This window comes from Pristis pectinata, chromosome 1 (genome assembly GCF_009764475.1).
Source record: "Pristis pectinata isolate sPriPec2 chromosome 1, sPriPec2.1.pri, whole genome shotgun sequence".
NCBI lineage: Eukaryota > Metazoa > Chordata > Chondrichthyes > Rhinopristiformes > Pristidae > Pristis > Pristis pectinata.
Genome location: NC_067405.1, coordinates 93,115,279 through 93,135,978, shown reverse-complemented (window position 1 = coordinate 93,135,978; position 20,700 = coordinate 93,115,279). Strand labels below are relative to the sequence as shown.

The 20,700-nt window shown below is 38.7% G+C and overlaps 1 protein-coding gene across 9 annotated transcripts in view; it reads left to right on the top strand.

Moving 5' to 3' along the window:
• Positions 1–20,700, top strand: part of pcnx1 (pecanex 1) — a 201,923-nt gene that overhangs the window by 114,768 nt on the left and 66,455 nt on the right. For 8 of the 9 annotated variants that reach the window (XM_052031356.1, XM_052031293.1, XM_052031347.1 and 5 more), the window contains 6 exons: positions 1,933–1,990; positions 3,104–3,318; positions 5,992–6,145; positions 6,237–6,269; positions 15,069–15,240; positions 20,400–20,510. In XM_052031356.1, coding sequence (XP_051887316.1) covers positions 1,933–1,990; positions 3,104–3,318; positions 5,992–6,145; positions 6,237–6,269; positions 15,069–15,240; positions 20,400–20,510 — 743 coding nt within the window. The remainder of the gene's footprint in view (positions 1–1,932; positions 1,991–3,103; positions 3,319–5,991; positions 6,146–6,236; positions 6,270–15,068; positions 15,241–20,399; positions 20,511–20,700) is intronic. The other variant, XM_052031302.1, reaches the window with a different exon arrangement.

Below are 20,700 nucleotides of genomic sequence, written 5' to 3'. Positions count from 1 at the left end.
ACTTAGCCTGCGTTCCAACCATCATTTGTTTATCTCTGCACCAGCTAGCTATGCCTTGCAATCTAAACACTTTCCTAACCTGATTTCTGTCTCTTCCAATGTGACCCTTAAACTGTCTCCACTTTTCTCTTCATCTCTTTCTAGTTGGCACCTATATTGACCGTATTACATATTTTCATAATTTTCTTATGATCTCTAGGGATTTTTCCTTTACCTCCGATCTCTCCATCAACTAATGACCCTGAATTAATTAATTATTCATGCTATACATTTGATTTTGACTAATAAGCTTCAACCAAATTCCATTCATTTGCATCTCCTCATGTGAATGGTCATCTTCAAAACTATATTTGAATTTGACAGATGCATGTCATCCTAATAACACATGAATGAAAGAGCTAAAATCACGAGAAAATTTATATGAAGGAGACCTGGATATTCCTTTCCCACCATATTTATTTTGTCCTTCTATTTGGTAATGATTAATGTGCGTTACACTGTAACTACATTTGCTTTCCTTTTCTTGACATTATTCTCTGATTTTAAAAAAATCTTTCAGTCTCAATCTTGAAAATTTTAGAGATAAGAACAATAATAGACCCCTCAAATATGTGCTGCTGCTCTGCTGAATCATGGCTGTTCCATATTTGTCTTTAGGAGACACAAGGGACTGCGGATGCTGGAATCTGGAGCAACAGACAATCTGTTGGAGGAAGTCAGCAGGTCAGGCAGCATCTGTGGAGGGAAAGTACTTGTCTGTTTTGGGTCCAAACCCTACATCAGTTCTGAAACCCTGACAATTTTGGACCTGAAACCCTCACAATTCCTCCCCCCTCACAGATGCTGCCTGACCTGCTGAGATCCTCCATCAGATTGTTTGTTGTATTTTTCCATCTCTGCTCTTTCCATCTATTTTTGGAATTTTCTCATGTTTGGGGTACAGTTTATTGCTCTGTTGTGAACTGTTAGTAGACTTCATAAGAGGTCTCCCTTCATGACTGTAGAAAATGAATTGTTATGAAACAATATGAAGTTGATAGATTCACAGTCAAGCTCAGCTTTATCTTTCTTCAATTTTGGCACACGTTTCCAGAAGACTTGTTAGGTAGTGATCAGGAACAGAATCTCCAGCTGACTTTCTCTTTCTGTTGCTGTTCCAGGATGTTTCACAGCAATTGCAATGGTCCCAATTACTGCTCTTGTTGAGAACATATAATGCATTATAGTCTTGTGATTAACCTGGAAGCTTTCCAACCCTTTCTAAATTGTTTATTACTGTTGTTGATAATTTTCTCTTAAATGAAAGGAGGATCACACAACTCCTCCATTGTTGTTGGTGTAATTTTTAACTCGACTAATCTGAATAATGGGGCAGAACAGATGGGTTGCTAGTTTTCCCATCGGGTGAGAAACAGCAGAGAGGTAACAGTGAGCTTGTTAGAACTGAAATTCTGCTGGTAGATGACTCAAAAGTAAAAAAAACTGCTGTGGTGGGAACCAGGCCTAAACCACTTTGCCACCTGAACTTGATTGTATTTTTAAACGTGTGGAATGTGGCTTGAAGTTATGACTCATCATTTGTTTGAAAGAAACAAAATGGGACAGAGCAATAGTGATGTTTTTAATAGCGCTATTCCTCAATTGAAGGTTAGGTTGTATTATTTATAGCTGAAAGGCTGTCTAGCATTTCAGTTGTATAATGTTAATATGACATCTTGTGAAGATTAAAATCTTCCTCTTTTATTTTTTGAGATTCAAGTTATTTATAATGTTGCCTAAGATCAAAAAAAATTAAAAAATGAAAGTCAGCTGAGGTGCTGAACGTTTCAAAATATAATTTATGATACTCTTAACCAGTTACAAAACAATTAAGATTTATACTCTTCATGTACTTATGCCATAATGTTCCCTACCACTCTCTCCCCTTTGCAGGGAAACAGACTCCCATCTATCAAGCTCTACCTCAGTTAGATTTTATCCACATGATCTAGTAAGTATTGGATATAAAGCTGTGCGTGAAAAAGTATTGTTGGGTTGTTTGCAATGTATGTTCTAGATTTGCTGCAGAAAAAGGAAATGCTACATAAATACTGCAATCTGGTTACCATATTAGTAAATAAGGTATTTAAATCTTGAGTTAGATCAATCATGAGACACATTTATATGTTTCTATGTAGCATTTTCTGATTACCCGAGCCAGAGTGTGTACTAAAAATGCTAAGTTGGGCATTTGGATACCAAGTAAACCTAGTACATGTTTTAAAAAAACAGGTTTACATTAGGTGAAATAATGGTGGATGTATGTCAAAAATCTCGAATACACATTGCATTCTGATTTTCTATTACCCACATTATAAAGGAATGAAAAGGCCAAATGATTTAAACAATAAACACCTACTGAAACATAAAGCTGTTAATTTGTACCTTTGACTCTGCTTAATTATAGTTCCTGATTTCTGTTAACAGGCAAGTTGCATGTCCTGATTAAAAGTAATCCTATTCTCTGAATCTAATATAAAACTATATTGCATTGCCAAGTACTCTTTGAAATGATTTACAGCATAGAGGTTGTCAGACCAAAAATAACTTTTCTCATTTCAATAAATAATTAAGCAAAAGTATACAAATATAAATTTTCAAAAGAAATGTAATTCAAAAAGAAATTCAAGTTTAACATCTACTTCGGCTTGAAAATGTGTTCAGAATGAAATGTGTGGATAAGCTTATTTGCTGGAACACATCAGTTTGGCTCAAAAGAACATTGCCAATAATTAAATGTGAAAGCTTTTTTCAAATCAAAAACACAGTGCAACTTCATACATTAGCATCAAGCAACAACCAAGCTACTTGGAGGAACTCATCGGATCAGGCAGCATCTGTGGATGTTGATGATAGTTGATGTTTCGGGTCAAGATCTTACACAGGGTCCTGATGCAGGGTCTTGACCTGAAATGCCGATTATCCCTTTGCCTCGGTAGATACTGCCTGACCCACCAAGTTCCTCCAACAGCTTGTTTTTTTTGCTCCAAATCCCAGCATCTGCAGTCTCTTGTGTCTCCATTATACATTAGTATGTTTCTGCTTTAACCTAACCCACTTACAGTTGTCTCTTCCACAGATTCGACTGAACAGGCTGTTGACAATTGATCCTGATCTCCTGGAGCAGCAGGACACTGACCTTAGCCCAGATCTACAGGATCACACACAACCACAAGAGGAGGCCCAGAAAATCAAGCACTACTATCGGTTCTGGCTTCTTCCCAAGTTATGGATTGGCGTAAACTTTGACCGCCTGACCCTATTGGCTTTATTTGATAGGTAAGAGATTTAGCCATTCAAGGGGACATAGGTGCATGTTCACTCAATGCCAGACTTGTGTGCCTCTTTACAAAGTAAAAAGTTCATATGGAATAAAGCTTAATTTTTGTTTTTGCCTCCATTTTTTCTAATGGTATATAGTTCCATAGATGTTGATGACTCTGATTTATTCACTATTTCCTCTGTGAAAGTTTAGATAGCGAGTGTTAGCAGGTCATTTATCCATGGAGGTGATCACAGTTCTTCAGAAATGTTCTCACCTAGTATCTGCACACAAGTGCTTTCAACATTTGATGGAGAATGGAAGCTCTGACTTGAATTTCAATGTCTAAAATGAAAAGACACTGACTGTATTTGAAAGTAATGTGGTCTGTGCTCCACCTTGCATTGGCACAAATTGTCTTGAGTGAGGCTCAATAACTCTCACTTGAGAGTTCCCTAATTCCCCAGGTTACCCTTTACAGGATTGGAAAGGTGACCTTGCTGGCCCAGGTGGCCCTAAAATTGAACAGTGAGGCCCTGAATAGTGGCAGATCCTCCAGTGACATAACTGAATCACATGGCTGGCTGGGAACAAGCCTGCCCTCCATCTATTAAAGTTGACTGTTGAATTCTCTTAACATTCAGAAGCATTCAAGAAGTCAAACTTAAACCATTAAAAATTATTAATATTTATAAAATAAAAACAGAGGAAGCACTTAAATACTTCTGAATAGCTCTACCTGGAACTTTCTGGGTGTGGCTGCTAATAATTATTTCAAATTTTATTCCAAATTTATTTCAAATTATTTTAAATCCTATTCCAAATCTTAATGCAAGTTTAAAACAGGGTTTTTTATGAGATAAAAATCAAAAAAATTGAAGAACTGAAGGTCACAGGAAATGTTATTTTGATTTTTGTTGCAAAGCTTTATGTTATCAAATGAATTGGTCTTTATCCGACTAAAATAAAAGGTGGAAAGAGATTTCAGACTAACAAATTGAGCATTCTCATTCTGTTACTTCAAGTCCGCAATCAATTGTTACTGGGAATCTTGCACTCTGCAGTAATTTAAAGCTCTGATTTTGTTTATAGGATCAAATTTAACACCAACCACTGCTAAATATTGGTTAACTGCTGCTTGCAGCAATTACTAGATAATTGGTTGCATTGTTGCATGCAAAACTACAATTTGCGAGAACACCCTTTGAATCTAGAATTGGTGCTTGCTCATTAACTTGCTGATTGAGATGATCATGATTTTTCTCTATACCTTAGAGTTTGTTGTACAATAGGCAAAATGAAACTCTTACGAATACTGCACGGTAGCTGAAAGCTGGAATTAATGTTGTGTGTATTAGGGATCCGGAGGGACAAGGGTTTTTTTTCTGTTTTTGCTGTAACAACTATCTGTAATGGTTTGTTACAGCTACAACCTATACATCCTTAGTGAATGTAATACTTCCACACAGATTGTGCACAGCGCATACATAGTCTTAATATTTGGATATGTTTTTATTTTTAAGTCAGTTGAAATCTTATTTTGTTCAGTTAGTACAAAGTGTGTGATTGTATGATGGGGTTACCTTTGGAGCAGACACTTGTAGTCTTTATTATGTTCTTGTGCTTTTTATGATATAATACATTTTTAGCCAATACTTTTCTGAACACATATTCAGGAAGGTAGGGGAAAAAAAAGTCATCTGCACTTTTGACCATTAACACCTGGATGTGGGTGGATATGTTGATATTTTTGGGCACTTCTACATTGTAATTTGGGTAGTCCTGATCCCATTTAAGCATTTTTCAGATTACATACTCCCTATTTATAGTTGAACCCTGCAGTCAGTCTCTTCTAGGTTCTGTTCACATAGGACTGGTCTCAACTGGAGATCTGCATGAATTCCTCAGAAAAATATAGATGTAACTTTATTACTATGCAATGAATATAGATCATTTATTTCAGGCAGAGGTTACTATTAACTGAAAGATCAACACAGTGGCACCACTATGACACATCTTGCTATTCAGCTAGTTGCTCCTTTCCATCTCAAATGTATTGTCCAGTTGCAAGTGATAACAGGTGGTCTGCTCTTCAGGGGCTTTGGGAACAATATGTGAAGGAAAATGCACCCTAGTTTACTTGCCTACCTCCGGACAAATAAGCAAGGCAATCTTTCAAAACTTGTTAAAATTCCAAACTATTTGATGAAATTCCCATTCAGTTGTTACTTGGTCCGGCATCTGTTCTTGTGACAAAACAGTTGTACATGTCTGTAGTTTTTTAGTTCAATGATGTGCTGAGATTTTACAGCAGAGTAAGAAAGTAAATAAAGAATTATGTCATGTTCATCCTTTTCTATTTGGCAAATAAAGATAGGTATTGCTGGTTTGCAGTTTTCACAGGAAATTGGATTGAATCCTGGAATTGAATTCTCAAAAATATAAGTAAAATTTTCAGAATAAGTTGAAACTTGGCTCCATTGAAATAACTAAAAACCCGCAAATTATCTTGAGGTGTTGCTGCACTTGCCTGTATATCTTTCGTTATGTTTAAATTTACTTAACAACTTGCATAAGTTGCAAGCTGGATTATATGAAGTTCCCAAGTGAAATAGATCAGTTCTGCTTCCTATGCTTAACTTCGATTACTGTAATAATGTACTGGAATAATATGTCTGATCTGCCCTTAGGAATCGTGAAATTATGGAGAATGTTTTGGCCATTGTTCTGGCAATTCTTGTTGCCTTCCTTGGATCTGTTTTACTAATAGATGGATTCTTTAAAGACATTTGGGTCTTCCAGTTTTGCCTGGTTATTGCCAGCTGTCAATATTCACTTCTGAAGGTATGTGTTATTTTATTGTTGAGGAATATTACATGACAAAATGCCAACAAATTACGAAATGAATTACACTTTGTTCTTTTCATTTTAACAGAGTGTGCAGCCTGATTCTTCGTCTCCGAGACACGTAAGTTTAACTAGTTTTTTCCTGGACAAATACTTGCTCTGTTTCTTTTTCTCTGTTATTCATAACCATTGATTTAATTTGATGTATTTCGATGGGGGAAAACAATGTGTTACAATATCTTGCAGTGTAATGGTTATTTCTGTCTTTGGTTATAATAGTTTCCTGGATAGGAAAAGCAGATAAACTTACAGACATATTTGAAACTATAAATGTACTTTCCAATATATAGTTATAATTTCTCAGTCACAGTTGTTCACAGTTAGCTACTTCCTCTAGATGTTCAAAGGTTGCGTAAAATGAATGAATAAGTGTAAATACTTCATGCCCAACTGTTAAATCATTTATTTCTTCCCTGTCAATCTGAACATGGAGACTTAAATGTCATTACTTTAGAGTGGAGCATGTTATTGTAAGCTTTTTATAAATTAAATAATTAAAAGGCATATTAATTTATATTTTTTTTAAAATGGTAGAAGTACGCTGGGTTTGTTAGCATCAGAAAAATATTGATTAATTTTCTGGTTAAAAGAAAAACTGACTTGCCGTTGAATATATCACATTTTATTTCAGATTAAAGATCTTTATATCTTCATCACTGGTGTGATTAAGTTTTTTAATTCTGTATTTTTATGATATTAAATTTTAACTGGAAGTACTGGTTTAAGCTCTGCCATTTGACTGGCTGTGATTGAGCAATACATTTGGTGAAGCACCCTATTTTAGAGAAGATAGCCTGGAAATTATTGAAGTTTGATCTGTTTTTAGCTGTTTAATTTATAATCGGTTGACAAAAGCATGTCACCTCTTAAGTAATTGTGTTCATGTCTGATTGTTATTGGTGCTGTGCAGTTGGAAAATTGGCAGAATAGAGAAATTTCTAGATGGGATTTTCAATGAGTTTTTTTCCCAACACTTCTTCCTGATGTAAAACTATTCAAAATAATATTGACAGCAGTGTGGCATGCAAGGTTTGTCTAATATTTTTAACCTCACTTGTGTGAAAAATGATGGTCCTTATTTAATCACAGAACAGCCATGTTTTAGTCATCTCCTCTTCGCCTTCCCCTTAAAATGTGTTCTTTAATGGCTAACACTCAAACTACATTCTTCTATGACCTACTGCGACCTCAAACACATCCTGGCTAATGTACTTGGAATCTTTTACCGTGAAGATCAAAGTCACTGTCAGCTGCTAAGCATCATCCTGGGCTGCTGCTGCTGATCTCTACCAGAACTCTGTTTGCTGCTCGCCCTGTGTCAGGGAATCATCCAGACCCCAAACTCAAAGAGAGCATTTTGGCTACTTTTCTCTCAGCCTAAAGCAGCAGACAGAAGAGGCAAGTTTGCAGGTAGTCCCAAAGTGCAGCCATTCATAGACTGGACTCATGTGTTACAACCTCCTGCAGGGCTGCCTTGAAGCACTCTTCAACCCCCCCCTTTATGGTCTTTGGAGTACCGATTCATTCAGAAACAATACTCTACTATAAATGGAAGGAAGGGTGTTGCTTGTATACCACTGTCAGAAATGGCTGCAGAGATTGAACCTGCTTTGTGGAATGTTGGCAGCTGCCAACATTTTACATAGGGAAAGTCACATTGAGACCATTGTTAGTTCCAACATAGTGTAGCAAGGGGAAACCAACAATGCTGTCTATGAAACTTGTAACTGAAGATATCAATCTTTAGGTGACATTCAAAAACAACAATAGGGTGATCCACCATCCTGTTTTTTTGCTATCTCCTTTCCTTACTTGCTATTTTGAAATACCATGTTGCAGTGCTTCTGAGTCCATTGAGTTCTAAGTTACTACTAAAAAGTTTTGCTGTTGTAGTTTATGAATAATGTCACGTTTGATTTCATAACCTTCAGTTCTTCCATGAGATGCTGAAGTCAAGTAAATTGAAAGATTGAAATAAACTTAATGTGTCATCTAATTCAGATGTTATTGTTTCCAGCGATACTCTTTGATTTGAGCATCTAATCTAATCTGACATTTCAATGCTTTTTCAAAAAAAGTACTATGTTGTTGTGGATATTATGTTTCAGCTGCTGTGAGACATTAAGCTGTCATTTCAATGAAAAGGAAGATCCCATAACATTACTCAAAGAATAATGAAGTCATTGTTCTGATGTTCTAACCAACATTTATCACTAAAACATTGCTGCAGACTAAATAGAGTAACTGGTTATTTATCACATGGCTTTTTGTGCCAAATTGGTTGCCACTTTTCTGATACTAAAGCAATTATAACTCATTGTAACATAATTGTATGGTACTTTTATATGCTTGAGGGTATGAAAGATATGGCAATTCATATTTTTTTTTCTCTCTATAAATTATTCCACACATACAAGGTTCACATGTAGATGTGGAAAGTCGATAACACCTTAAATATTCCTACATATATTCCCATATCAAGTACGTGAACAGAAGTATAAACTAAGGTTAAAAATGTTGAGAACAATTTTAATTGAGAAACTGTTAAGGACTTATTACACACCACACTGGAGGGATTCTTCACATTATGGGGCCAGATAAATCTCGTGCAATACCACAGTGTGTTCAGGGACCATTATTTCTGTAGCTGAATACTATGAAAATATTCTCTCAAGTCATTGAGCTATTTTCATTTGGGTAGTTGATAGTAGTTTTCAAAACTAAATGCAGAAATTCTTGGCAGTGAATCTTGATCTGCATAATTCCCTAAATGTTATCACTATTTCCAGCAAGTCATCTGAGCAGAAAAATTAAAAATTGCAACTTTACTCAAAGTTAGTCACCATTGTGTTGATCTCTTTGATTCCAGAATCAAATGGCACACAAAGTTGTCTTATCACTATGTACCAAATTGGAAATTATGTGGAGACAGGTCTGATGATTTCTGCCAGAAAACAATGTTACCGGAAGGCACTATTCTGTTGCATCTAAAACAGAAGTACCAAATGCTTCAAGTACTTGGGCATTTAATTTGCAATTCACTGCATTATAAATGACCTAAGATTTCTCCTCCAGTCTTGGCGGTTCTGCTGTCTGAAGCCTGATAATTCTTGTCTGAAAGCTGGTTTAAACATTGTGCGGTCTCCCAGTGTGCTCTGGGAAAATTATTGGGTCCTTCAGCAACATCTCCTGATTGATAGGGACAGGTTCATCCTCTTCTTCAGGTGTGTCATAGAGTTGTACAGCATAGAAACAATCAAAAACAAACTGCTTGGTCAGGCAGGATCTGTGGAGGGAAAGGAATGGTCAATGCTGCCTGACCAGCTGAGTTTCTCCAGCAATTTGTTTTTTGCTACAGACACAATCTTTCTGGCCCGCCATATCCAAGCTGACCTTTTTGCCCATCTGCACTAATCCCATTTTCCCCCATTAGGCCTGTATCCTTCTGTGCCTTGCCTATTTAGGTGCATGTCTAAATTCCTCTTAAAAAGTAATTGTATTTGATTCCATCACCTCCTCTGGTAACATGTTCCAGAAATCAATCACATGTCTTCATATTATCAGGGAAACGTATCCAACTTTAGTCACCATTGAACAGCCAGCTGAAACTTTCCCAAGGTTTTAACCAACTTGGACAGCATTGAGTGGCCAATTGGAAACTTCCCAGATACTTTAACCAACAGAAGGGGACATTATAGGCAGGAGATGGTAAGCTCAAAGAACAAGGCAGTGGGTGCACCTCCTTTGGAAGGGGAGCGCCAACTTGAGGGTATGGGTTTTGCAGTTAAAAATGAACTAGTCTGGCATCTCCCCCTGTCGCATAAGGAAGCAACTCATCGTCCTCTTGGTCCCTCTAATGCTAAACCAAACACTATTGTCATCAGTACTTTGTTGTGAGTGAGAGAACAGATTCGATGGGTCTCAAAAGCAAGGACTCTCAACACAGTCTGGCAGTAAATGATTTTATTTACAAAAGACGAGCGTGGGAAAATGGTAACGGGAATAACACACACGCGTACGGTTTATAGCGAGCGTGGGAAAATCGCACCAGGGATAAAATACACACACACATACACAACGACCTAGGTACATACAATCAAGGAAGAACAATACGATACCCGCCACCCCTTGGCTCAGTGCACTCACGGCTCTATGCTACTAGGGACACTAACTAAAATGCTCCCAACCCTTTAACAGTGCACGCCTCACCAACGACTTCTCCAGCGCCATTCCACGGTACTTGGCTTGGAGTGAAGCAGGGTGGTCCCTTGAAGATGGCAAAAGAGAGCGAGCCGAGCACACGTGGCGCCCTTTACAGTGTTGGAGGGCTGGGGGGGTCCAGCCCAGGTAATTTACAGGGGGCCAATGGCTACGTGCCAGCAAGGACTAATCGATTGCAAAGGCCAATGGCCCAAGGGCAAGTACAAAGGTACTTAAAGGGGCCAATAGTGTGCGCTGATGGGTGGGGTGGGGCCAAACCTTGATTTGCAGTGGTGTGTCTTCCGACCAGGTAGTGGGCAGTGCTGTCACGTGACAGCCATGACCCTCCACAATACATGCTTATGCACCAACCTTGGCATCTGTGGATGCCAAAGAGGATTTCTACTCTGACAAGATCACTAGATCACAAGACAGAGGAGCAGAAGTAGGCCATTCGGCCCATTGAGTCTGCTCCATGAGCTAAACTAATATAATTCCTATCTAGCTCCAATATCCGACCTTATTCCCGTATCCCTTGATACCTTGACTAATTAGATACCTATCAATCTCCTCCTTAAACACCCCCAATGATTGGGCCTCCACAGCTTAACGTGGCAAAGAATTCCATAATTTTTAAAAATCAACAGAAAACAAACTAGTTTAATGTAGGTGTGGGTTCTGGCAACTTCTGGCATGTATCCTCCAGGCACAGTTGACCACAAAAAATGGGAGCTTGCTAATAGTTACTGGCCAGTCATGAGTAGGCAGCCAAGAATAAAAAAATGTAGATTTTTCTTGATAATATTGTTAACTCAATGAAATACACAACTATGTGCATTTGGATCATGAAAAGGTTTGGATCAGCCATAGTTGGGACATTGCATCTAGTTTTGTCTGCAGCATCTGGTCATTGAAGCTGAGGTTTGACAGATGGAGCAGTGGAAGGCAATGTCTCCAGTTAGACCTCAAGTGTAGAAAACTGGCAGAGCTAGGACCACATTGAAAATAATATTTATGAGGACGTGACAGGGATGTTATTTTTTTTAATTATTAAAGTAATGGCTTGAGTAGATGTTAAGATACTTGAAACATTTATAATGATGGGACTAGAGGTCTTGCCTTTAATGAAAAGCCAGGTTACATGGAGAACTATCACTTCTTGCAGGAGATTAGCAATGACTGTGCTAGGTTTTCAATAATCACATTATTTTAAAAGCCAAAACAAGTGCACGCAATTGAAGAAAATTGGGTTCATGAGGGTTGGTTAAATTTTGCTAATGATGTAGTACACAGACATAGAGTCTATTGCAACAAGTCACCACCATTTGGCCCGTTACGGCATAGGCAGATATTCAAAAGGACAATTTGGTCCCCACACTCTTGTTCTTTTCCCATTATTGTTGCAAATTAGTCCTCCACTTAACAGTTCCAGTGGAATCTGATGTCCCCACTCTTGCAGATTGACATTCCAAATCTTAACCTCAAGTGCGGTTTTCCTCATTTTCCCTCTTTGTTTCTCGCCATTTTATCAAGATTCCTGAATGAGAAAACCCTAGCCTCTTGAGGGAGACAAACTGACCCTCATGGGTAATATCAATCCCAGTGTTGGAAAGGATGCAAATCTCTGGAAAAGCATGAATGAAAAAATAGGCAGAAGGGAAAACTCCAATGAAGTTGTCCTGACAAAATGCTGAGTACAGGCCAGTCATAGCCAATCCCATGTTCTGCCAGAAATATAACCACAAATCAAACTATGTCATTAGAATATACTGTTGTACAAATGAGAGTCTGTAAGAATCTCTGCATCACCCGTGCCATAATGTGCACAGCTGATAGATGGGATTGATCGCCACCTAATCCACTCTGTTATTTTCATCAGTATGGCCCAAAAACAGCTGAAACCAAAGAAATGTTGCCACCGGAAAATTCAAGTCTCTGTAATTTGTAACCTGTAATGAAAACTGTTCTCCCACTATGCCTCATAAACTGGTGATCCCACCAGCAGGAACTTCAGAACCTTTGCAGTGCCTGGATTGCCCTGAAGTCTGTCAAAATTAGTACCTGTGAAGAGGCCCATGTCTTCTACGCCAGGACTGATTTAATGAGATCCAGGAGCTAATTAACTGCATCACAGGTGCTCCTGGTGGGCGAACTCCATCACACCTCAGAGTGATCAAAACAGCTCCACAGGCACCTGAAGACCAACAGATCTATGATCTAAAGAACAGATTGTGGTGGAAATCGCACAGATGATGCAGCAGCTCACTGATACCCAGGATATGCACGGATTCTTCTTCATTGTTGAGACAGTCCAAGGCCAAGAACGGATGAGAGCTTATCGGAGCTAGAGAGGCCATCAGCAACTGCTGGAACACTTTGAAGAACTCCTCAGTTGAGACTCTGTCCTTGACTCTATCCCACAGAGCACTGACCAGTCTACTGTCACTGCCACCCCACACTGATGACAAGTTAAAAAGGCTGTACAATCTCCCATGCATTTTTGCATGGGGATAGTTTCCATGTTGACACAAGAGACAGCAGATGATGGAATCTGGAGCAAATAACAAACTGTTGGAAGAACTTGGTGGGTCAGGCAGCATCTGTAGAGGGAAATGGACAGTCAACTTTTCGGGCTGAGAGGCAGAGGGGAGGCGAGATGAGGGGAAGTGGTGGAGCAAGAGCTGGCAAGTGTTAGGTGGGTTCCAGGTGAGGAGGGGTGACAGGCAATGGAGGTGGGAAGAGTGGAAATAGCGACAGAGGCCGGGAAGCGATAGATGGAAGCGACAAAAGGCTACAGATGATTGAAACTGAAAGAAAAGAAAGGTGGAGCATGGAACCAAATAAGGGAAGTGTAGTGGGTAGTTTCCATGTTTTCCTCTTGACTGCTTGAGTTTCTGATTGTTCAGGTTCCTTCCCATATTCCAAAGATGTGCTTGTAGGTTAACTAGCAACCTACCTCTTGGTATAGGTAAGTGGCAAGAAAAAATCAAAGATGTGTTGATGGGAGTGCAAGAGAGAATGAGTTACAGGGAAATAAAGGGAGGGCCTCTTGCTGTGTCATACTAGTTAAGTAAGTCCATATGATAATGAAAAACGACAGACCTTTGGAGCAGATGGTATCGCTGCTGAAGTTCTAAAACTTGGCAGACAGGTACTTCCAACATAAATTCACAACTTTGTCTCCCACATTTTGGAAGAGAGGGACATATCTGAGAATCTCAAAAGTCATGACCATCTTCAAGAAAGAAAAACTCCAATTACAATGACTACAGAGACCACATCCTGGGTGTAGACAAAATGTATTTTGATATAGAAAGGGATTCCATCTATACCACCAACTTTCATCAGCCAGGTGAGCACAAAATGAACATGTGGTTGAAGATCTAGGAAAATTGTGTAATCATCCTTGGCTTGATGATGTGGTTAATTGTTGAAGTTGATATCAAAATAGAAATCTAGAATTACCAAACTATGAAGCCATACTTGACAGTTCATTTCTTCGCACAACTTTGTTTTATCATATCAATAAATCTGCATGATTTCATCATACTTTCATGAAATTAATGTTGAATACAGCAATTAATTGCCTTAACAAAGGTCTAGGTTAAAATTCAGTTTTTGCAGTGTTAAAATGGAAAATTTATTGACTTGATCTTCTTGGGTAGATATTTCTGCCATTCTCTCACTGTAGCTCTTTACTTTTTATTTTCCAAGCATACAAAAGCCCACATTTTCTCAAACAAAAAAAACACATTATTTTGTGGCCTATGTGTACGACACATTTGCCCCATAATTTACAATGGTTCACTATAGTGTGTTTTGTATTTTGCTTGGAAATCTAGTCACTTTCTTTAACATTCTGCCTTTCCCTTTCTGTTACGGGGTTGAAATCAATATTAATCATCATTTAAATGGTGTTTTTTTAGATTAATTCAGAATAACTTGGCTTCTTGAAAAAGTTTGCTTTTTTTTTTACTGTCCTCAAGTTCTCTGTTTTTGAAGATTAATATTTTGATTTTTTTTAAATTGGTAGGGCACAGTAATACTGCCACTTTAATAGTGTACAGCAGTTTCTGCAGTGCATCAACATGAAAGCACCATTGTAACTTGGGAGCTCAGTTCTGATCTGACTTGGCAATGCAGCATTATGAAAATCTTTGAGATGATATTCTCACACTGCTCAATTTGAATCACATGGAACATAACTCAGTAATTACAGTGCCCTGATAACATGTGAATGATCCATGAATCAGAACACTGACTGCCTGGTAGCCATCAATGGGGATACTGCTAGTGTCTATAAGGCCTCATGCACTTCATGGTAAAAATAGAAAAATGCTACAAGTACTCAGCAGGTTAGGCAGCATCTGAGGAAGAAGCAGGATAGAATTGAAGCAGGTCTGTAATAATAACTTTTCATCTAACTGGGTATTACTTATGTTTTCAGCTTTTAGTTCAAATTTCCGGAATCTAAAGTGTTTTTCTTTGGTGCATTTTGTTTTGTGTGTTGGACAGAGTATGACTTCAACCAGGTAATGTAGTTGAGATTTTCTTGGCTTTACTCAGCATTCTGAGGTTGGTGTTAAGTCTCAGATCAGTAATACAGAATAACCTTTACCTTCAGCTAAATGACATTTATTCAATTTTTGTTTTCCTGTAGGGTCACAATCGGATTATAGCCTACAGTAGGCCTGTCTATTTCTGCGTATGCTGTGGCCTGATCTGGCTGTTGGATTATGGGAATAAACATACATCAGCAACAAGATTTAAGCTGTATGGAGTGGCTTTTACCAGCCCTTTACTTTTGGCTTCTGCCAGGGATCTTGTCATGGGTAAGGAGTAGTGGATCAAAAGCTTGAGGATTTGGAAAAAAAAAATCTTCTAATCCATTAAAATTATCTTTAAAAGGTTTATAAAGCAAGGCAGGCTTTTAAAGATCCAATTAATGGGCCTACAAACTAGCTCTTCCAGTTCAACAAAACCTATGCATTTTGTTTTTATATTGTAAAATTACTCTGGCATCATGTTCACCAGTTTTAAATTGTGCTGACTTAGTAGAAGCACGCCCTTTATAAAGTTTCTTCTCTGGCAGTTTCATTGACTTCTTGCTAATAAATAAAAATTTGCATAAAGTGATGTCCACTTCAAAACCTGCATTAAATTGTCCTCAAAGGACATATTTTAAAAGAAAATATTGATATTAACATTTACATTTTTAATTTGCACATTGAGCAGTTGATGACAGTCTCATATATTTTACATAAATAGAAATGTTCAAGTTTAATGTTTTTCTGTTTTACTACTGAAAAAAAATCTGCAAAGTGATGATCCCCATGTTACCTTGGGGTTGCGTTCCTAAAAAACAGTCCGTATCATGACTTTCTGTAACACAAACCCTCTTTATCCATTGAATCCCATGTTATAAGTGGAGATGCATTCCTACAGGATGTTTCTCTCACATTAAGCCATTTTATCAGCGATGACAACGTCATCTACCAGCATTATTTAACAGCTGAAGCCAGGGTTAGACTTGGACAAGGCTTGTGGAATAGGAAAGGGTTCAGAAAGTTGGGATATCAGGGAAAGGGATGGGACTTGAGGATTGGGGTTCGTGGGAGAAAGGTGGTGGAGAAGGTGTTTGGGGACAAACATTAAAGTGTGGTGACTTCGTGGAGTAAAGGCTGAGGGATTACTTCAAAGAGCCAGTGCAAAAGCCTGTCCATGGTTGCTGTGACTCCCCACAATGCAGTGTGTCAGAGAAGATGCCCCGCAGATGAAGGGCATGGCAGTGCTGCACTCTAGGACTGTCCACGTGCTCTTGGACTGGAGAGAGGTGGTAAAGGAGGGACTCAGCTGTGACTGCCAACCCAATCATTGTGGTGACAACATATCTAAATCTTATTGCCCCACAGTATTGAGTGACTAAAAGTAAAGAGTGACAGAATTTGTTGTTTTCATATTTTGTGTTTGTTTTATTTATTTCCATATAAATGTTGTGAAAGTGAATTTTATTCCCCATTTCAAGTTCTGGGTAGTGATTTGTAAATTCCATGAGGATGAATTTCCGTTACCCGAGCTGCTGTGATGTGGGGATTGCCTGTGCACCAAAACTTGGAAGGGCACTTTTGATCGCTTGTTTTACCAAAGTTTTGATACTGTGATTTTAAATGAGAAAGAGCAGAAAATAACAAATTTAAGTCTCTTTATCATCCATATTCCATAGAAACTGACTAATGAAGGTGGTGGTTCTGATCATAATGGGTAGAGACCTCCTCTCAATAAAGTAAATGCGCAAATTGTTCTACCATTTGTGCTCAACTACGGACGCTTTCCTTGTCCTCCCAACTCCTAGTCTTCTATTTGTGGAGCCTAATGCGAATGGCAAGTGTAAAAGAAGAGAGAGGGACATAAATGTCATTCATTACATAGGAACAGACATAGGTAGTGTAAAAGTGCTTGTAATTGAGGAGGTAGATTCAGTGAAATTGCTGCAAATGCACACTGTACTCAGATTGAACAAAATTTAAAGTAATGGATAAAATTAAAATTATCTTCAAAATTGTAGAAGATAGACATGCATTACCAACTTGGTCCTTTGACTTTTTTTTGCCAGTACAGAATTCAGTAGTTACCAGATGTTATGTTTGAATAGAATCATATGTTTAGCTACAGCTTAATTCCCTGTATATTCTAATGAGAAACCTGCTGGTTTACAGGAACAGTATAGACTGAGGTTGTCGCTTTGTAGCCACGGTTCTTAGTCACCATTACAGGAATAGGAAATGTAAGTACTTTAAACAAAAGCAGTAGTGAGTTAATCCAGTATTGTAACATTCCTTAATAGATGTTGTTAAGGAATTTTTAAAATGTATGTAAACTGTAGAGGTTTATTGGCATTATTAAGTAGGTTTTCTGTAAATTAGTGTTGAACTAAATCTTCTGCATAAAAGCACAAAATGTTAGTCTTGCATCATCTTGTATTATGGGTCTGATCTTTGGAATTGAGGTAATGATTCTTTTTCTAAGGCATGTTTTGCCCGGGAATTTGCGAATTTAGGGGGAATTAGGCAGTATCGAACAGAGGTCAATTGGGTGAGCCAATTTGAAGGGAAAGGAATGAATGGCCAGCGGGAGGCTTTTAAGAATGAGATATCAAGAGTCCTGGGGCAGCATGTTCCTGTTAGGGTGAAGGGTAAACCTGGAAAGTTTAGGGAACCATGGCTGATTGGAGATATTGAGGCTCTGGTCAAGTAAAGGAAGGAAGCATGCATTGGGTTTAGGAGGTCGGAATGAGTGAATCCCTTGATGACTATAAAAAGATTAAGAATACACTTAAGAGGGAAATCAGGAGGGCAAAGAGAGGGTATGAGATGGATCTGGCAGGTAAGGCTAAGGAAAATCCCAAGAGGTTCTATAGCTATATAAAGAGTAAAAAGGTAGCTATGAAGAGAGTAGGTCCCCTTGGAAATCAGCAGGGCTAGAGCTGCAGGAGATGGGTGGGATTTTTAACGAATATTCCTCCTTTGTGTTTACTGAGGAGGAAATCATGGTTGCTCAAGAGATAAGGGAAACTAGTGGAGATGTTTTGGAGAACATTCATATTACCAGGGAGGAGGTATTTGCAGCCTTACCACACATTAAGGTGGATAAATCCCCAGGGACTGACTGAGTGCATCCTAGGACATTGTGGGAGGCTAGAGGGGAAATTATGGAGGACCTTACGGAGATTTTTGCTTCACCTTCAGCCACTGGTGAAGTTCCTGAGGACTGGAAGGTGGCTAATGTTGTTCCATTGTTTAAGAAAGGTAGCAAGGACAAGTCAGGGAACTGCAGGCTGGTCAACCTGATGTCAGTAGTGGGGATGTTTCTGGATGGAATTCTGAGGGACAGGATCTACCAGCATTTGGATAGACAGAGTCTGATTAGGAGGAGACAGGATGGCATTGTGCATGGAAAGTCGTGCTTGATGAACCTTTTAGAGCTAGTTGAAGAGGTAACCAAAACAGTAGATGAGGATAGGGCAGTGGATGTTGTCTATTTGGACTTTATCAAGGCCTTCGATAAGGTCCCACATGGTAGGCTGGTCTGGAAGGTTAGGTCCCGTGAAATCCAGGGAGAGCTGGTTAGATGGATTCAAAATTGGCCTGGAGGTAGGAAGCAGAGAGTGGTGGTTGAAGGTTGTTTCTCAGAATGGAGGCTGGTGACTAGTTGTGTACTGCAGTGTTCGGTGCTGGGACCCTTGTTATTCATCATATATATAAATGATTTGGATGTGAATACACAAGGCTTGATCAGTAAGTTTGCGGATGACACAAAATTAGGAGGCATTGTTGATAGTGAAGAAGTTTATCGTAGATTACAGGGTGATTTTGATCAGTTAGGGAAGTGGGCCAAGTAGTGGCAAATGGATTTCAATACAGAAAAGTGTGAGGTGATACATTTTGGAAAGTCAAAAAAGCATAGGGCTTATACTGTGAATGGTGGGGCACTGGGGAGTGTAATGGAACAGAGGGACCGAGGAGTACAAGTTCATAGTTCAGTGAAAGCGACATCACAGGTAGACAGGGTGGAGAAAAAGGCATTTAGCACACTTACCCTCATCAGGCAGGGCATTGCGTATAGGAGTTGGAACATTATGGTGCAGTTGTATAAATCGTTGGTGAGGCCACATTTGGAGTACTGTGTACAGTTTTCATCACCCTGTTATAGGAAAGATGTGGTTAAACTGGAAAGAGTGCAGAAAAGATTTATGAGGATGTTGCCAGGACTGGAGGGCCTGAGTTTTAGGGAGAGGTTGGGCAGGTGAGGTCTTTATTCTTTGAAGTGTAGGAGAATAAGGGTTGATCTTATGGAGGTTTATAAAATCATGAGGGGCATAGATAAGGTAGATGGTAGCAGTCTTGTCCCCAGGGTAGGGGAGTCCAAAACTAGGGAGCATAGATTTAAGGTGAGAGGGGAAAGATTTAAAAGGGACTTGAGGGGCAACTTTTTCACGCAGAGGGTGGTGAGTATATGGAATGAGCTGCCAGAGGAAGTGGTTGAGGCAGGTACAATAGCATCATTTAAGAAGCTCTTGGATAGGTGCATGGAGGGGCGGGACATAGAGAGATATGGGCTGAACACACAAAATTGGGACCAGATGGGTGGGCACCACGGTCAGCATGGACTTGTTGGGCCAGAGGGCCTGTAATCCACACTGTATTTCTCTATGACTCTGTTAGAAGCCGGCAATCATCATTTGGAAGGCACAATTTAACGCAGACAAGTTAAAAGGAATTTTGGTCACCATAACTGACCTTCATGGTGACCTTCATAAAAAATTTTCAGTTTCGTGAAAGATTGTAACCTATAGTTTGATTTAAGTGTAGTGAGAAGAAACCTTCAGAGTGCAAGATGATTGCAGAAGTGGAATGAAGACAAGGCTAGGAAATAAATTCCTTTGTATAGTGACTGGTTAAAAGATGATTTCTGATCAACTAACTATTATTGAATCAGAGACTGATTCATTCTTTGAAAAGTAAATTAAATGGCTGTTTAAAAAGCATAATATTGAACCAAATGAGGAGCAAGAGGGAGAAATAAGATGAGTAGTCCCTGGAGAACAGTAGCATAGATTCAAGGAGGGGAATGAAATTTCTTTTACAATCATTGTAAAATATTTGTTTTGGTTGTAAAAATATATCCAGTGCCAGTAATAATCCTAGTAAAGCGTGACTCTTTTATAATCTAGACTGCTGTTAGGAGTGCCAGTGTCACCCTTGATATCTGATAGTTTTGTGCCAAAAATGAACCTATATGTTTTAGATTAAAGCACAAGAGGTTTACCTGCATTGGTTAACTTCAGCTACAAAGAGTACTGAGATGGCTTGTTCCCCTCCTGGCTTCATTGCTGGTATTTGGAACACCTAGCATTCTCTCACTTGTTTTCTAATATCTGTAGTCAATCTTAATTATGTTCGTGTCTTACTGACATTTTCTTTTCTCTTTATAGCTTTTACTCTATGTTTCCCAGTGATATTCTTCATTGGTTTGCTTCCGCAAGTAAATACATTTGTGATGTATCTTTGTGAACAATTCGATATTCATGTGTTTGGTGGAAACGGTACGTATTCTGATATTTGTAAAGCATCTTCAAAACAAATTATTAAGCATTTGCAGATGCAGTTTCCATTTTCATTTGTCTGATGTTTTCAAAAATTCTCCTCAAATTGACAAAAACCATTGCAATTATATCAAAATCTTTATTGCGATGAGATCTCCCTTCATCTTCAGTCCCCCATTCAGTGCGTTAT